The sequence below is a fragment of the Carassius auratus genome, unplaced genomic scaffold (assembly GCF_003368295.1).
Source record: "Carassius auratus strain Wakin unplaced genomic scaffold, ASM336829v1 scaf_tig00003893, whole genome shotgun sequence".
Taxonomy (NCBI): Eukaryota; Metazoa; Chordata; class Actinopteri; order Cypriniformes; family Cyprinidae; genus Carassius; species Carassius auratus.
In genome coordinates, this window is record NW_020523566.1 from 1,210 (window position 1) to 17,100 (window position 15,891).

Here is a 15,891-nt window from a genome sequence, read left to right on the forward strand (position 1 = left end):
TTAAACATTAACAACAACAACATTTTTTTTTTTATTTTTTTTTCTAGCAATCAAAGTCATGTGTGGTGAATAATCACATGGACCAATAAGTAAAGTGAGATGCAAGTAAGGTCAGTTCAGGTTTTAATATCATACCCCCCCCCAAAAATAAATAAATAAAACAAATAAATAAATAATAATAATTGAATTATATTCATGAATTAATAATCCATGAAAGCTTTCCAAATATTTTTTTTTTTACTTTGAGAAAAAACTTTCATTAAAAACAAAAATCACTGATGTCAAACTTTTTATGTTGCTTTTTATGTTGCTAACACAATGTGAGATTTTTGGAGTCAATATTTTTTTTTTTTTTTGACTGATAAGAAATTATAAGAAATTATAAGAAATCACTATGAATACAAAAAGTACATTACTAAGAGAACTTGAAAGCAGTTATTTGCATTAATATCTGTACAAGCATGAGGACTTTCTGTGAAGGGCTACAGACCATCTTTGTGGAAGTCCTGCCCCTTGGGGACAGATTAAAGATGCCACAATGAAATAAACCAGCACAGGTTTCATACAGTGGCAGGGTTTGCTCTAGCAGTTGTTGGCCATTGGCTCTCAAAGACCTTGTGCAGTGGAGTGGTCTCTTAGGCCCCAAGCACACAAACATAATGGGCCCCTAATCAGTCGTCAGAGCAGATGGGATTTACACTCAAGGACATCATTATCCTCCTATCAATGCTGCTTCTGGGCGATAACACAATTGTTCTCACACCATACTTTTTTTTTTTGTGGTTTTAGCCAACGCTTTGGTAATTCTAAGATAGCAGAGAGCTCAATAGAGTTCCCTAAAACCTGTCATTTGAGGAACCAGTCATGATAGCTAAAATCAAAGATCAATGTTCTGGACCACAAGACTGAAAACATATTGATAGTCTGCTAATAGTGTGAATGATCCAAAGCCATGCAAATGTAATAATGCCACAAAAACTGTGAATTTTTACCGTGTTCTGGCATACAATACAACTTCTAATAAAGATCTTCAATATGAAAAGTTGGCTTACCTGCAAGACCACAGGTGTGAGAGCATTCAGACCAGGACGACCAATCAGACAGCTGGCAGTTGACAGGGCAATCGACCACACAGGAAGCATTCATCTGCCATTTTTTCTCGAGACCGAGCTAAAAGAAACCAAATCAATTTTAGTGGATTTACAACAGAAGCATCACTTGTAAATGATGTCTCGTGAACATAAAAGTACCTCCTCGCAAAACTTGAGGTCCACAGACTTTCCGTCACTGCGAACACAGTCCAGCATACGTGTCTTGAATCCCACCCCACATACGGCTCGTTCCCTCAGCTGACATGTGCTCCAGTCTGGATGGGAAATTAAAAAAATATATATTTTTTCTGACCAATTATTTCAAGTTAATCTCCAATTAATTCAATGCACTGTTTAATGTCTCATATATCTGGCTCATCTGCATTGTTATTGTCAAGTAAAATTATAAAAATACAATTTTAAGAACAAAAAAAAAAAAATTGTTGCCTTGGCAACTAAGTTTAAGCTTTAGTATGACAATAACTCAAACTAAAACTGAAATAAAACTAAATAGAAATACTGATTAATATAATAATAATAATAATATTAATAATAAAAATGATAACGGACAAACTGGTACTAAACTACCACCTCTATTATTATTATTATTTTGTTCATTACTAGAATAAAAATGCACCAATAAAAACATAATATTAAAAATACCTACTACACAATGCATTTGATCCAAAACAAATGTAATGTGAAATAGTATTCAATTATTCTTAGAGGGGAAATTATCTAAAATGTTTTATTTATATTTTGAATATTTTATTTATATTTTATTCTAACAAATTAATAATATGTTATGGCAGAAGCACAACATTTAAATTCCATTTATGCATCTAGTAAATATTTTTTTCCAAAGCAACTTTTTCATTGCATTCAGAATATATCTTACATTTCATTATTTTATGCATTCCCTAGGATTCTACCACCATGCAAAAGCTATTGTTTGATCAAAAAAAAAACAATGCTGTTATGAAGTTGAAATTAGTTGATAATAAGGATTAGGAAAAGTCAAGAGCTGAAACATAAGCTATTCAAATGAACATGAACGGAATATTAAAGTTAAGAAGCCAGGTGACAGATAAATAGACACATTTGTCAAATCATATTGTGAATGTTTTAATCTTCGCATATATCTGGTAGCCAGAATGTTTACCTGTAATATTATAGGAGTAATGAAAGCAGTTGGTGTTCAGGGTGCATGTTTCTTTCTCTGTAGTTGAAGGACACTGTTTCCCTTCCCCAGGCTGACGTATAGGGCTGGCGCTCCTCTGTCTTGTACGGTTGACACTGCATGGCTTCAAAAAAAAAAGAGAGAGAGAGAGAGAGAAAACGAAGCTTTTAATGAATAATCAATGATCAATGGACAACAAAAGAACAATCAAATGGACAAAAGAGAGGACTTGAAATATTCAGCGTATGTGCAGCAGATTCATTTCACTTTCACATTTCCTTTTTATTTCAGACATTGGCAGCTCTTTCTGTGGGAAATAAATTCCTCTCATGTCATGTGTAAGATGTTTTAAGCCTTCCCGCATTTTCACCACAGGGATACTCTCAGTATCCATGGCAATTAGCTACCCTTGCAGTTTGGTGGCAGCGTGCCTGGGAATCACACTGAGACAAACGAGAGTAACCCTCCCCCCTGAGAGATTCCTCAGTTAAACCTACACACACACTTATCCCACTGCAAACTATTTGTTTGTGAACTGGCAACCCACTCAGAGTGGCCGATCCCTGCCATACACAACACCGTCCTCAAATTTCTTATTTTGCCTGGCATTTACAGTCCGCCTGTGCATGGCTGATCATAAATGTGTTTTCAGCTCTGAAGAACCTGCCGTGTCTCAAATCCACCTCTACAGGAGATGGAAAATCAGGAGGAAGAGGTTCCAACCTGGCTAATCTTCTTGCATTGAAACTTATCATATAAAGGTTGGGCTTTCAGGGGACTTTTGCATTGAAAAGGTTTGCACTCAGCTTCATCACACACACCATGCAGTGAGGAATGTTATGGAAGAACTGATTATGAATCACAACATTGTAGGGGGAAAATAGGATTGTGTACTATACTGAACATTAGATGTGCTCCTGATCAATGTTTTCTCTCACCAATGGGCATCGACTCCAAGGGCCCCAGTCAGTCAAAACGCAGTCCCCAGGACAGGGCAACTTGCTCTCTCGGGCTCCAAGCGGCATCTCCTCTGGATCACAGAGATAGTCTTCCACAGGGTCTGAAGGTCCATCAACAGTGTTTTGCATGCACCTTCATGAAAAGAAACATCTGTTAGGACCACAATAATAATAATAATAAAAAAAGCTGTGTTAAGTAGTAATAATGTTTTTGTTTTAATCGGTCATACCTAACTTTCCTCGTCTGTACACCTTCCCCGCAGTTCTCCTTCAGATCAACATTACTGACCTTCCAGACACTCCACGGCTCTGCTACCCAGACATACTGACTGCAGTCACTCAGACAGGGCACAACTTCATACACCTGAGAAACACCACAGAGGTTTCAGCTCGTTCGACAACTTTTTGGGGAATAATCCTATTTATAAAGTTTTACTGGTACACTTTACAGGTTTTATTCAATCAACATTTGTTCGTTCTTTAGTCGTCATGAATGAACAGTGAACTAACAATTATTTAGAGCATTTTTTAAATTTAGATAAATAGGTAAATTCTTTTATTAATCAAAGAATCCTGAAGAGAAAAAAAAAAAATGTTTCACCAACATAATTTGCACCAAATCTGTATATTAGACAGATTTTTCAAAAGACAGCAGTAATGGCTGCTGAAAAAAAATAGCTTTTCAAATCACAGGAATTCATTACATTTGAAAATACTTTAATTTATTAAATTTGAAAACAGTTATTTGAAATTGCAATACTTCTCTAGTGCTATTACTGTTTTGTTTTTGTTTTTTTTTTGTTTTTTTTTTTACTGTATTTTGCAGCCTTGCTAATCATAAGAAACTTCTTTCAAAAACATAAAACAAATCTGATCAACAAAAATTAACTAATTTAGGTTATTTACTAGGGGTGAGAATCACGATTCGATTATGATTCAGAGGCCCACGATTCGATTCGATTCGATTAAGATGCATCACAATGTTACCATACAACCTGTACATCTATTAGGGGTGGGAATCTTCAGGTACTTCATGATCCAATCCAATTCCGATTCTGTGAGTCACGATCCAATTCCAAAACAATTCTTGATCCACATTTTTTCCCCAATTAATTATTCTGCTTTGCAAATACATCTTTACAACTTTACATCTTAAACAAAACTGCAGTTATATGCTTTTTGTTTATAGTTGGAATATCTGTATGTCAGTACTTCCATCTTAAAAACAGGAGTGTGAATCTTCACTGGTTTTACAATTCAATTCAATTACGATTATCATTATCAACTCAATATCACGATGCGTCACATTCTCAGTTTTCAATATTACTGCACATGGCTACATTTTCAAATACATTTTATATAAAATTGATTTGGTTCAAAATTAGCTTTTTTTTTTTCTTTTTTTTTTTTTTTAAATAATTACTTTTTTAAAATAAGTGTTCAAGAGTCCGTAAGTGTACAGACAATAGTTGATGATTTTTCTCTTTTTTTCCTCAGCATTATTGCCGTTTGATTATTACTGATGAGATCATAGAAAGTGGACGCTTTAACAGGCTGCATTCGCACTAATGCACAGATCTATTTTGATATCAGATGTTTCTTCCTGCTCTGAAAACATAACTGACTGAAGTATTTGAAAATGCAAGTGCATTTAACCGCAGCAGAAACTGAGCTTCAGAACAACAAACAGTTTTGTGCATCTAATAGTACTGCATTCCAAATTACATAAATGAAAGCATATCTAAAGTAAAACACGGCAGGTGGAAGCACAGACTGTCAAGCTATGTGCACGTATCTCACAGCGCAAATTCCGTGCATTGAAGCCATCCGCGTCTTTAACGTGCACATGTGCCATATGAGGGAAAAATAAACAAGCTCAGAAAACATTTCAGAATCGATTCAAAATGGTTGAAGAGAGAATCGGCATGCATCGGAGAATCTATTTTTTCTCCCACCCCTATTTTTTACTGATGTTAATAAAAAAAAATATCTCAACAAGAAAACTAACATGAAAAAGGTCATTTTCCCTTCAGTTACATCATCTACTTAATATTCATGAGCAAAGCCAATCAGGTTTATAATGAGTCCAGTTACTTTTAAGGTCATTCTTATGTCCTTGGACCTGAAAGTCATACATTTATCAAAATCTTGAATTTATAATTGACCAAAATAAATAATTGGTTAATCATGTGCACCATCATTAATCATTTAGAACCTGAGATTTTTACCTGAGCCTGTTGCAGGATTCCCGCCATGACAAGAGAGAGAGAAGGTGAAAAGGGAGAAATGCGGAAAACAGAGAAGTTGTTACATACCATTTACTATTAGTCACTTCCAAATCCTCAGAAGATCGTTTGATGCTGAGTAAATGAATCTTTAATGATCTAAAGCTATGCTGCACAAACAATATCCCATACTACAGTGTATGAACATATTAGTAAACCCCATTGCTGTGCATTAATTAAACATTTTATTCTGTTTAGTCCTTTAAATTAAACTGCACAGCACCCCAGTAATTCATCATTAAAACAAGACAAGCACATATTCATTAAACAATATATAACCCAGTCCCTGCATACCTGATTAACGTGGTCCAGTTTGGGGCAGGGCCTGCCACCATTATAAGGTTTCTCCCGAAGCCACTTGGACCGTACTTTGACTCCACTGCCACAGGACTTACTGCAGCGGGACCAGTTTGACCACTCGCTGAGCTTACAGTCAGAAGGACATGGGATGATACACGCTTCCTCTATGTAACCTTCAAGAGATAAAAGAGAGAAGAACGAAACTAAACGTTTCTGCTATAGTGAGTAAAACTAATATGATACAGTTATGATGCTGGTTACTGGAGTAAGCCTAATAAATCGGTTAAGGTCAAGGTTGTGGCATTTGCACTGATATGGTCTGCTCAAGTTTAATTTTACATCACAACTTGCAAAGGTTATAGTTTCTTTCTGGAATGGGAAAAGCTACATTTAATTCAGCTCAAGTCCTGAACATTTCAGAGGATTATTAAAACAGCAGGTATTCCACATTAAGTGCTCCATAATACTTTGCTCCATCAAACCTACAAGCACAAAAATATCTGATTTAAATTGATGCCTGAGGTTTAAAAATCTTTCAAAGTCAATGTGATTCAAAGCATGGATTTTGCCCTGGAATAAAAATGGTGATTGCAACTTTTGGTTAAATTCTGAATCGTGAGATGTGAGATATGAACACACAATTGTGAGTGATAAAGTAATTTCTAAATTTAAATCTAATTTAAACGAATTTAGACAGTAGCACTAAATTAATAAGGTTTAATTATTAAAAAGTTATGTTAATATTTTACCTTTATACTGTTAAACACTCCATCAAGAAAAAAAAAAAAAGTCCAGATATCTGCACATACACGTTTGAACCAGAATGCATACTGTGTTGGCATTTAACTTAGTTGGATTAAACATGCTCAACCACCTTTCCAAATCACCTTGGGCAACATGCCAGTCTGACAGCCTCACAAAATAGCAACTACGCTTCAGATTATGAGGGGTATGGGGTCTGATTGGAGTGAGGGATGTCTCAGAGGAAGCAGGAAGAGAGCATCCTGCCTCCATCAGCACATCTTCACTCATGCAGGGATGCAGAGTCTTTGAGCTAGTCACAGGCCTCCAGCTGAGAGTATACAACCCATACTAGAGGACTGTGACTCATAAAGAGAGAGACCTTAACCATGTTGTGCACAGGGGGTGGCCCTTTAATCGCCAACACTAAAGTGTCTGTGTGTGTGTGGGGGTGGTTGGGCACAGAGCTCTTGCTTCGGCCATGAGATTCCACATGCTTTCATCTAACGCTGTAGTTTGCCACAGTCTAATCTCGGGCTCAGAGGACCGGATTGCCAAACACTACTTTCTGAGCTCCTTGCTGCAGGAGGTGGCGAGAGGTGCGGAGCCGAATTAGATTACGAACACTGCTGCGGAAAGCTTATTTTCTATTAAGACACGCTCATTGCATTATTTATTTCAGATGGACAAACTATAAGGAACTGTTTTGAAAAATATGAATGCTTCAGTCGAGCATTATGTAATTAAACAATTAATATTGTCTTTTTTTCCCCAAGTACTAATGTCTAAACATTTTTAAATCAAGATTTATTTACTTTAAAGCAATTACATAGCATATTTTATATATATATATATATATATATATATATATGATGCAGGGTTTCCGTTGTCCGGTAATTGCCGGACATTGGCCGGAAAAAAAATGAAATGTCCGACAAAATTAAATCTCTCCGGTCAAATTGTCCGAATAAAATTGCCTAATAATCCCGCCCCCCCTAACACAATCTGAATTTGAGAATAAGCCTAAAATGTATAAAGCAAAAATACACCGAACTTTGGCTATGTTATGAAGGAACAGGCTCGTTTGAAAGTTATTAAACATTATTACATGGCTTGGTTGAATTCCAATGTGGAATGCGGTCTGTTATTTCTTGATATCAGACCGCTGCGAAGCACTAGCGGCAACAGGATTTTGATTGTAGGTGGGCCTCCAGAAAACTGGATGGGCCAGTTAAAATAAGCCAAAAAAAAAAAATAAAAAAAAATAAATAAAAACGGGTTCCCCTTTCATCTCGGTTTCAGCGCTTTTCTGGGCACTGAGGACAGCGACTCAGTAGCCTACTTGAATTTAATGTGTAATTAGCATAGGTAAAAAAAAAATTTCGTTTTAAATTGTTAAAAAGACATTTCAAGCTTTCTTAAGATATATTTCATGTCTGTGAGGCCTACGCTGAGTTTCGTTAAATTAGGATGAGATGCACTCCAGTTCACTAGCAATGCAAGTGGCCGCGAGGCCGCCTGCATGATTAGGCCTGTCGTCTGCTATATTTGCTTCTTATGTATTAAATCCAGGCAATTGGTTGATAAAAAAATTACTAAAATTAAGATACAATTTATACAAAACGAAATTCACTTCAAAAAAGTATTTCTACTAAACAAAACTTAATTAAGTGGTCAAAATCATGTCTGACCCGCTCCATGTCTCTCGATATTGCGCATCTTATCTTACTCGTGCGGTTCACTTTTCATAATCAACATAAATTAAAAAATAACATTATAATATTTTAACAAATATTAAACTAAATAAGCTAATTTAATGGCTACAACATGTATAGTAGACCTAGAATCTCTATTTGTACAAATTGCTGCACATTCATTTCATTCTGAATTTTGCACACATAAGTTGAAAGGCATTTGTTTGTGCATGCATGTAAAACATATCTGCAACTTTTATCAAGTTCACTGATAATTATGCGTGCATTTATGAATTATTATCTTAATGAAACAAGTAGAGCTGAAGATCTTTGCCCGAACGGGTTCGGTCGGGTTCGGGCTTAATTTCTATCATCTTACGCGGGCTCGGGTCGGGCTCGGACTTGCGCTCCGGTTTGCGAGGTAAACGAGCGGTCATGTGATGTGTTTCGATTAGCGCGAGAAGGATGCGAAAACGAATGCTGAGCAGGTGTAACGGAGGCTTGCCTCTAGTGATTACGTTTTGGTTGCACCAGCAACTAAAGCAAACTCTGAGCGAGGTGTGGAAAAGTTTTGACCATGTCTATAATGAGAATAATGAGTGAATAATGACGCACCATCATGACGCACGCGCAGGAACGCGGTGAAGACATCTACAGTGGATTCAATCATTTTCTTCCACAAAAACATGTAGACCGAGCCTAATCTCTGTGAGTAAAGGTTTTTCAAATGATAACTAAATATTCATTGAGTCTTAAATGCATAATGTTGACAGAGTATTTACGCTAATGTTGGCATTATTCTTTTATTAAATAAAGCAAATCCGGCGGAGCCTTTATCTTAATTTCGTTATTGCCAAATACCCATCTTAATTTAAAATGTATCTTAATTTTTTTTTTTTTCAATGACTCGTTTTTATTGGTGCGTTGGTCTATTTATAGGTTAAATGAGCCTATGTCTAGAATGCTGAGATGTTACGACGTGACACAGGACTTATTTTATTTCTTTATTCCAACTTCCAAGTGGTCTAGTCTACGTTAGTTATGAGTAAATTATGTTAAAACATGAATAAATTGCTCATTGTTGGCAAAAGGCAAAAGAGCTGTGTGCGTGCGCACATTTGAATAATGTCGGGCTGTAAACGGGTTCGGGCTTTAAAAAAAGCTGTCAATCAAAATGTACTTGTCGGGCTCGGGCCGAAACCTGTTGGGCTCGGGTCCTGTCGGGCCTAACTTTTAAGGCCCGATTACAGCTCTAGAAACAAGGACGAAACATATGCTTTGTTTGTTTAGACTGGAATGGATCGCAAATACATCCGATTGAAGAAATGAACCATAGTAGAAAATGTTTTTTTTTTCCGTCTATTTGAAAGTTAGGCTAATAAACATGTTGCATTCGGCGGCCTGATTATGTCATTTTTTACGTTACATAGCCTGCCTCCAGTTTTCCTCACCTTGACTAATTAAGAGGCGATACTTGACCGGCATATCATCAAAATGTCCGGAAAAGGAAACCTCTGCCGGTCACTTTGACCGGCACCATTTTTTTCTAGCGGAAACTCTGATATGATGAGACTTATTTCAGTTGAGGCTAATTGTATTGTATACATGTAATCTATGTTCATGAAATATGTATTCTCTTACTCAGATTAGTATATAAAAAGTGAACATTTGGTTTAATTTTACACTCACATTCCTTGTCACATGAACTGTTATTTTATAAAATTAGTTATTATGAAGAGTATTATTATTTTGTGAAATATTTAAATAAAACACATTTTACAGTTATTTTGAGTAAAAAGAATGAATACAAAAAAGAATGAATATCACATATTAAAATATTGCCTAAATGTACACAATGTTATTTAAAAAAAACAACAAAACAAAACAAAACCTGTGTAAAAATGTACACTCTTCTCGACACATTGACGCTGGCTCAACCAATGACGTGAGTATGTTTGTCTTACCAATGGTAGACAGGGAATTCAATTAATCTTTATTAATGACAAAAGTGGCACAGGAATGATATACCTCAGCTGTTTTCACCCACCATGACTATTGCAGCGTGACGTCTCCACGAGGCGGTTGTCCTGGTCGTAGCACACCGTGGCTTGAAACCGGTAACCCTGGCCACACTCCTTGATATCACCTAGCACTTTCATACCCATGAGGCCCTCTACTCGCCCACCCTCAGGCAGGATGCAGTCGGACCAGTTCCCCACGGGCTGGGCATTGTACTTGTTACAGGGGCAATATTGGGTTTCACTCAGAGGATACATCTGTGTGTTTCTACATTGTTCCCTCTTTTTGCTTTTACCTATGCCAGAAAAAAAAAAAAAAAAAACATACATTATTTCAAGATGTTAGATCAAAAGTCATAAGATCATGTCATCCATTTAAATATGATTCCATGATCAAGAAAATAAATCTTTTGTAATAATATGATATGGAATGCACTGCTAACAGAATGATCCTGTAATAGTACCGAACTCCTCTGCTCAAAAGACACTGATCTACTAATCATGAGTAAGCAGACTTATCCAAATTGAAAGACCTATTACACTAATCTTAATTCTTTTTTGCAAAGTTGCTTGACTTACAGCAGGTCTTCCAAAGGGCAAATAGGTCTTTGGCACACACAAAGTATTTTGTTAACCTCTAAATAACCGACTAAGCTTCTCATGGCACATTATCTTAAAGGTTAAACCACATTTCTGGCTCAAATGAGGTACAGGCATATGCATCTAACTAAAAATAATTCTGCAAAAGCATTTGGAACACAGAGGGCTTTCCTCAAATTAATCAATCATCCTAATGACACAAGGGACAGATATATTTGAATTTTTCACTACCACTGTAAAATAATACACAACTTCTTCTTTTTTTTTATCAGCAAGGATGCATTAAATTGACAGTAAAGACATTCATAATGTTACAAAAGATTTACATTTTAAATAAATGCTGTTCTTTGAATGTACTATTCAAAAAAGAAACCTAAAGAAAACATTTGCATTATCAGTTACCACAAAAACATTCAGCAGCACACTTGTTTTCAACATTGATAATAATAAAAAATGTTTCTTGTACAGCAAATTGGTATATTAGATCAAGGAACATGTGGCATTGGCTGCTATAATGAATCTGAAGGCATCCTAAAGCAAATGTGCTGAAATGCATCAAAGATGTAAGTGAGAAGAGCTTGTCTGATGATATGACATCAGGAAGCTTTAAGATTTAGACTCACTTACAGTATCCTGCACTTACCAACAAGGGTTCTTTTCCTAGTTCGGACACCCACACAGTCAGCAGCGCAGGATGAGAATTTGGACCAGGCAGTCAGCTGGCAGTCATCCTGACATGGAAGCTGGCAGGACTGAGTGAGTTGAGGCATAGGACCCGCAAACTTCAGACAGGCCGCAACGTCTGCGGGTCCACCATCCAACTTCTTACATGATACGGCTGAGGGAGAAAGGATGAAAGCGATCAACAGTACTGCCAGAAAAAGAAACAAAACCAAAAAAATAAAAAAATAAAATCTCTAAGTTAATACAGACATATATCAGGCAACTCTCACCTATAAAGCCACACATATTGAATAAAGCTATGAATCTTGTGATGGATTTCAAAAGAGGGCAGTTAAATGCCTATTGACTCAAGCAGCCGGAAGGATCCAGATTTATATCATTGAATGAGGGTAAAAGCTATTGTATTGGATTGCTTTTTTTGTCATGCCGGCGTATTGAGGGATACTATTGCATGTAATGGTTGTTAACATAAGCAGTGCCGAAAAGTTGAAATCTAAAGAAGCTTTCTGCAGTACTTTATGTGATTTTAAGAATAACCTGCATAATGTCTTTTTCTTTCACTCAAAGGCCAAACTATGCTCTTACCATACATTTTTATGAGCAATATACTGTATTTCTCTTTTAGTATTGTTAAAAATTTTAACCCAAGTTAAAGGTTCCCACATAAAATGCTTTTATGACAGTGGAACCTTCCATATGCGGTAAATTTGTCTCTATCAGCTATACAGCAGAAAAATCCACTGTCTCCAGGCCTATATATAGCACTCTCATCTTTTTTTTTTTCAAATATGTTTTTCAAAACACCACAGTAATAGCCTGCATTCGAACCCTGAAAGGGTTTACTGGTAAGAGTCAGAGGGACTGCTTCAGACAGCTTCCTGAATCTCTTACAGAACATTTCATTTAAATCCAGAAGCGTTTACACAATCCCTTTGATGGTAACTCTCAGTCGCAGATCGAATTACTACCAATCTCATGCATTTACCACACGCTTACCCGTCTCCCCAGCTTCAAATGTGAAACACTGATAAAAGCACCTACAAAGTATTAGTGACACAGAAAGACTTTAGGTTGATGTTGAAGGTTTTTCTGTACCTCTAGCCTGTAGTCCTGGTCCACAAGTCTCTTGTGCTCCAGGACTGTCCTGACGAATCGCCCAGGGCACCAGCTGACACCTGCGCCACTTGTGGGTCTTCCACCTATTGTGCAAATGCAATTTATATATATGTAAAACTGGCCTCTCTCTCTTACAATTTATATAATTTATGTTATTTATATGAAATGTAGTACTATAATTTCAAAAGGTATTCTGTTACTCACCTGTAGCCCGGACAAACAGATGTGGCATCACATTCCTTCTCCTGGAAGAGCACTTCTGGACAGTCTTGGCCTCCGTTAGCCGGAAGCTGAATCATAATGCGCTTCCTTGATTGCTTCTTTTTGACATCACCGCCTGGATGTACACAAGAGGACGGAAAGAAAATATGAAACTGTCATGAATAAATATAAAAACATCCTGCAAAAAACTTTCTACTCACATATCTAATCAGTACACAAGTCTCTGTATGACTGTGCTGCATTTAACAACGTTTCCAGCCAATCCTAAGCACTTTATATCTCTGAAAATGGTATTACAGTACATCACAACTACCATCTGCTTTGTTGCTTAATGATTTCAATATATAAAGTACAATTAAGAAATTAAATAATGATAATCTTAGATTGTATTTATAATAAACTGAAGACTGAAGTTCTCCACAGGGTGAAGGCATCTATTAATATGTGCATCTGATTATGTGATATTATTATGTGATAATAGCGTTTTCACACTGTTCTACCGCAAAGCACAAACTTTGAGACTGGTTCTCTTTGTAAAAATGCAAAGGTTAGTAAAAAACACACACATCAAATATTTACTGTAAATGTAACCAGTACTACAAAGAAGAAAATCAATGAGGGGAGTCTGCTCAGTGTTCAGTGAAGAAGAAACTGTCAAGCAGATGGTCTTTAATAAGACAATATTTTATACAAAAACACACTGGAGTGTGATATTCAATGGGGGAAAAAATATTTTAACAAGAATTGTAAGGCTTATTTGCTTCATATAACAAAGCAGCTTGTTATAGCATTTATTCTGGTTCCTATAAGTGGAGTTGCCAAGCAACAAAACCTTTTTATAGTGTTGATAGAGAGGGATTGTGAGAAGAAAGAAACTGTTTCTAAACACTTCTGATAGACTGTTGAAAGTGAACAATATGCAATTCGTTTTATGTATTGATGTCACTGAAACTTCAGCCTTTGAGAAACATTTTTCTATTTGACTTTAGTTCAAGAGATGCATCAGAAGTTTTACAGTATATGTAAACTGCATTAGTGTGTGTTAAAAAGTACCTGTCTTGCAGGTGGAAGGACAGGGTGTCCAATCACTGTACGGAGTGACAATGCAGTCTCTCTTGCAGGGCAAAAGACACGGTCTTACAGTATCTGGACGAAGACTCTCTGGGCACCTGCGTAGAAAAACAGTAAAACAGCATGTACAGATGCTCCCATTTTCAAGAAGCTCAAAGCTAAAGGGAAACAAACCAAATACTAAGAGATTATTATTATTTAATAACACTTAACTTAACTTGCTATAAATAATAATAATGATAATGTACACAATGTCAGTTTTTTATAATTAATTTAATTACTACTTTTTTATCCATCAATAATTCATAACATTTATCACAATGACAGTAAAGGTTATTATAATGTTCCAAAATATTTTTTCTTTTGAAGTTTCTTTTGATAAAAAAAAAAAAAAAAAAAAAAAATTCCGGTTCCACAAAAATATTAAGCAGCACAGCATTGTTAATAATAATCAATATTACTTGAGGAGCATATCAGCATATTAATGATTTCTGAAGGATCATGTGACACTAAAGACTGGAGTTATGGTGGCTGAAAATTCATGCTTTGCCATCTGCAAGAATAAATTGCATTTTAAATGCTTTAAAAATTTTATTTTGTTATTTTTAGTTGTCATATTTCACAATCCTTAACTGTATTTTTATTGAATAAATGCAGGCTTGAATATGAAGTTCTTTCAAAACCATAAAGAAAGAAATATTTTGAACAGTAATGCATTCATACATAGCAGAATGTAAATATGATTTCACCCTCAAATAAAACATTTTCATCTTCATTATGTGTCTCTGCATGTGCTACACTTCTTTCTCCTTCCTCTCTCCATCCCCGCATCATTCCAATATGCTTGCTTCTTTCACATGAAATCCCAAAACGATCATCATGCAGCTCACGTGTGCATATCTGCCGGTGTATATGAATGTGTAGATCAGTGGGTAAAGCCCAGCACATGAATAACCCCGGGAAGAAAGAGGAACTCATTTCCATTGCCAGCATGGGATCCCTGAGCTACACACCGTTTCCACAGCCGCTGACAGAATAATGCCACTATTAAACTGAATAAATAAACAGATTCAGATACTTAAAACTACTAGCTGAGAGATCATCAACTTAAAGTCTCGATCTGTCAATAAAAATCAAGCATCAGACCCCTAGATTGTTTATAATAAACAGAATACATAACATTCTTCAATATCCAACAAACGGCAATAAAAAAAAAAAAAAAAAAAAAAAAAAAAAGAATTAGGGCTCTCTGTGACCCGCATGAAGACATTGAAAGGAAACCTATATTGTTGACACAAGGTAATTAGAAAAATCTGAGAATCTAATTATATCTTAAAACCTATTTGTCCAGCATAAATTAAATGCATGTCATTTATAGGGACACATTTAAAAACGTACTTTTTAGGTGGCACCTGGCCCACATTGACCCGGACACAAATGACTTTGCGTGTCTGCATTCCGACCGAGCAGAATGCCTCATTAGTGCCGTCTCCTGCTCGGGTGCGGCTGAGCGAGCTGTTAGCAGACGGAACGGAGGTGTCCTCTATGCACTGACCCCAGGCCCCCGTCTGCCAGTGGTACACAGTGCAGGGATGATCATTGCAGCTGCGCACCTCTTGCAAGGCGCTGCTGTTAGGGCACTGACCTCCACCTAGAAGATAAAAAGGGTCATGAAGATGATACAATAACGGGAAAATCATTAATCCAAACTGTAAAAATACATTTGTATATCATTTCTGAGCTATAGTAAAGTAAATGTATGTAATTTAAAGCATGGGAAGTTAGAATATATGATAAATATTAAGAAAAACATAGTTTCAGTCCTGGTTTCTAATTGGTTAATACAATGTTCCAGTTGTGCTAAAATCAAAATTTGAAACCGTTATGATGTGACACCTACTCACCATATCCCTGTCAGCTTCCAAAGCAG

At 36.2% G+C, this 15,891-nt stretch overlaps 1 protein-coding gene across 1 annotated transcript in view; it reads right to left on the bottom strand.

Moving 5' to 3' along the window:
* Nucleotides 1-1,052: 1,052 nt before the first annotated feature.
* LOC113070425 (thrombospondin type-1 domain-containing protein 7A) overlaps nt 1,053-15,891 on the bottom strand; it is a gene marked incomplete at its 3' end in the record, with an annotated part of 46,388 nt that continues 31,549 nt past the window's right edge. Inside the window, exons 7-18 of the mRNA XM_026243709.1 lie at nt 15,360-15,612; nt 13,944-14,059; nt 12,873-13,005; nt 12,648-12,751; nt 11,512-11,706; nt 10,298-10,564; nt 5,809-5,988; nt 3,461-3,599; nt 3,210-3,363; nt 2,254-2,395; nt 1,251-1,366; nt 1,053-1,170 (exon numbers count right to left, since the gene is read on the bottom strand). Of these exons, the coding sequence (XP_026099494.1) occupies nt 1,053-1,170; nt 1,251-1,366; nt 2,254-2,395; nt 3,210-3,363; nt 3,461-3,599; nt 5,809-5,988; nt 10,298-10,564; nt 11,512-11,706; nt 12,648-12,751; nt 12,873-13,005; nt 13,944-14,059; nt 15,360-15,612 (1,917 nt within the window). The remainder of the gene's footprint in view (nt 1,171-1,250; nt 1,367-2,253; nt 2,396-3,209; nt 3,364-3,460; nt 3,600-5,808; nt 5,989-10,297; nt 10,565-11,511; nt 11,707-12,647; nt 12,752-12,872; nt 13,006-13,943; nt 14,060-15,359; nt 15,613-15,891) is intronic.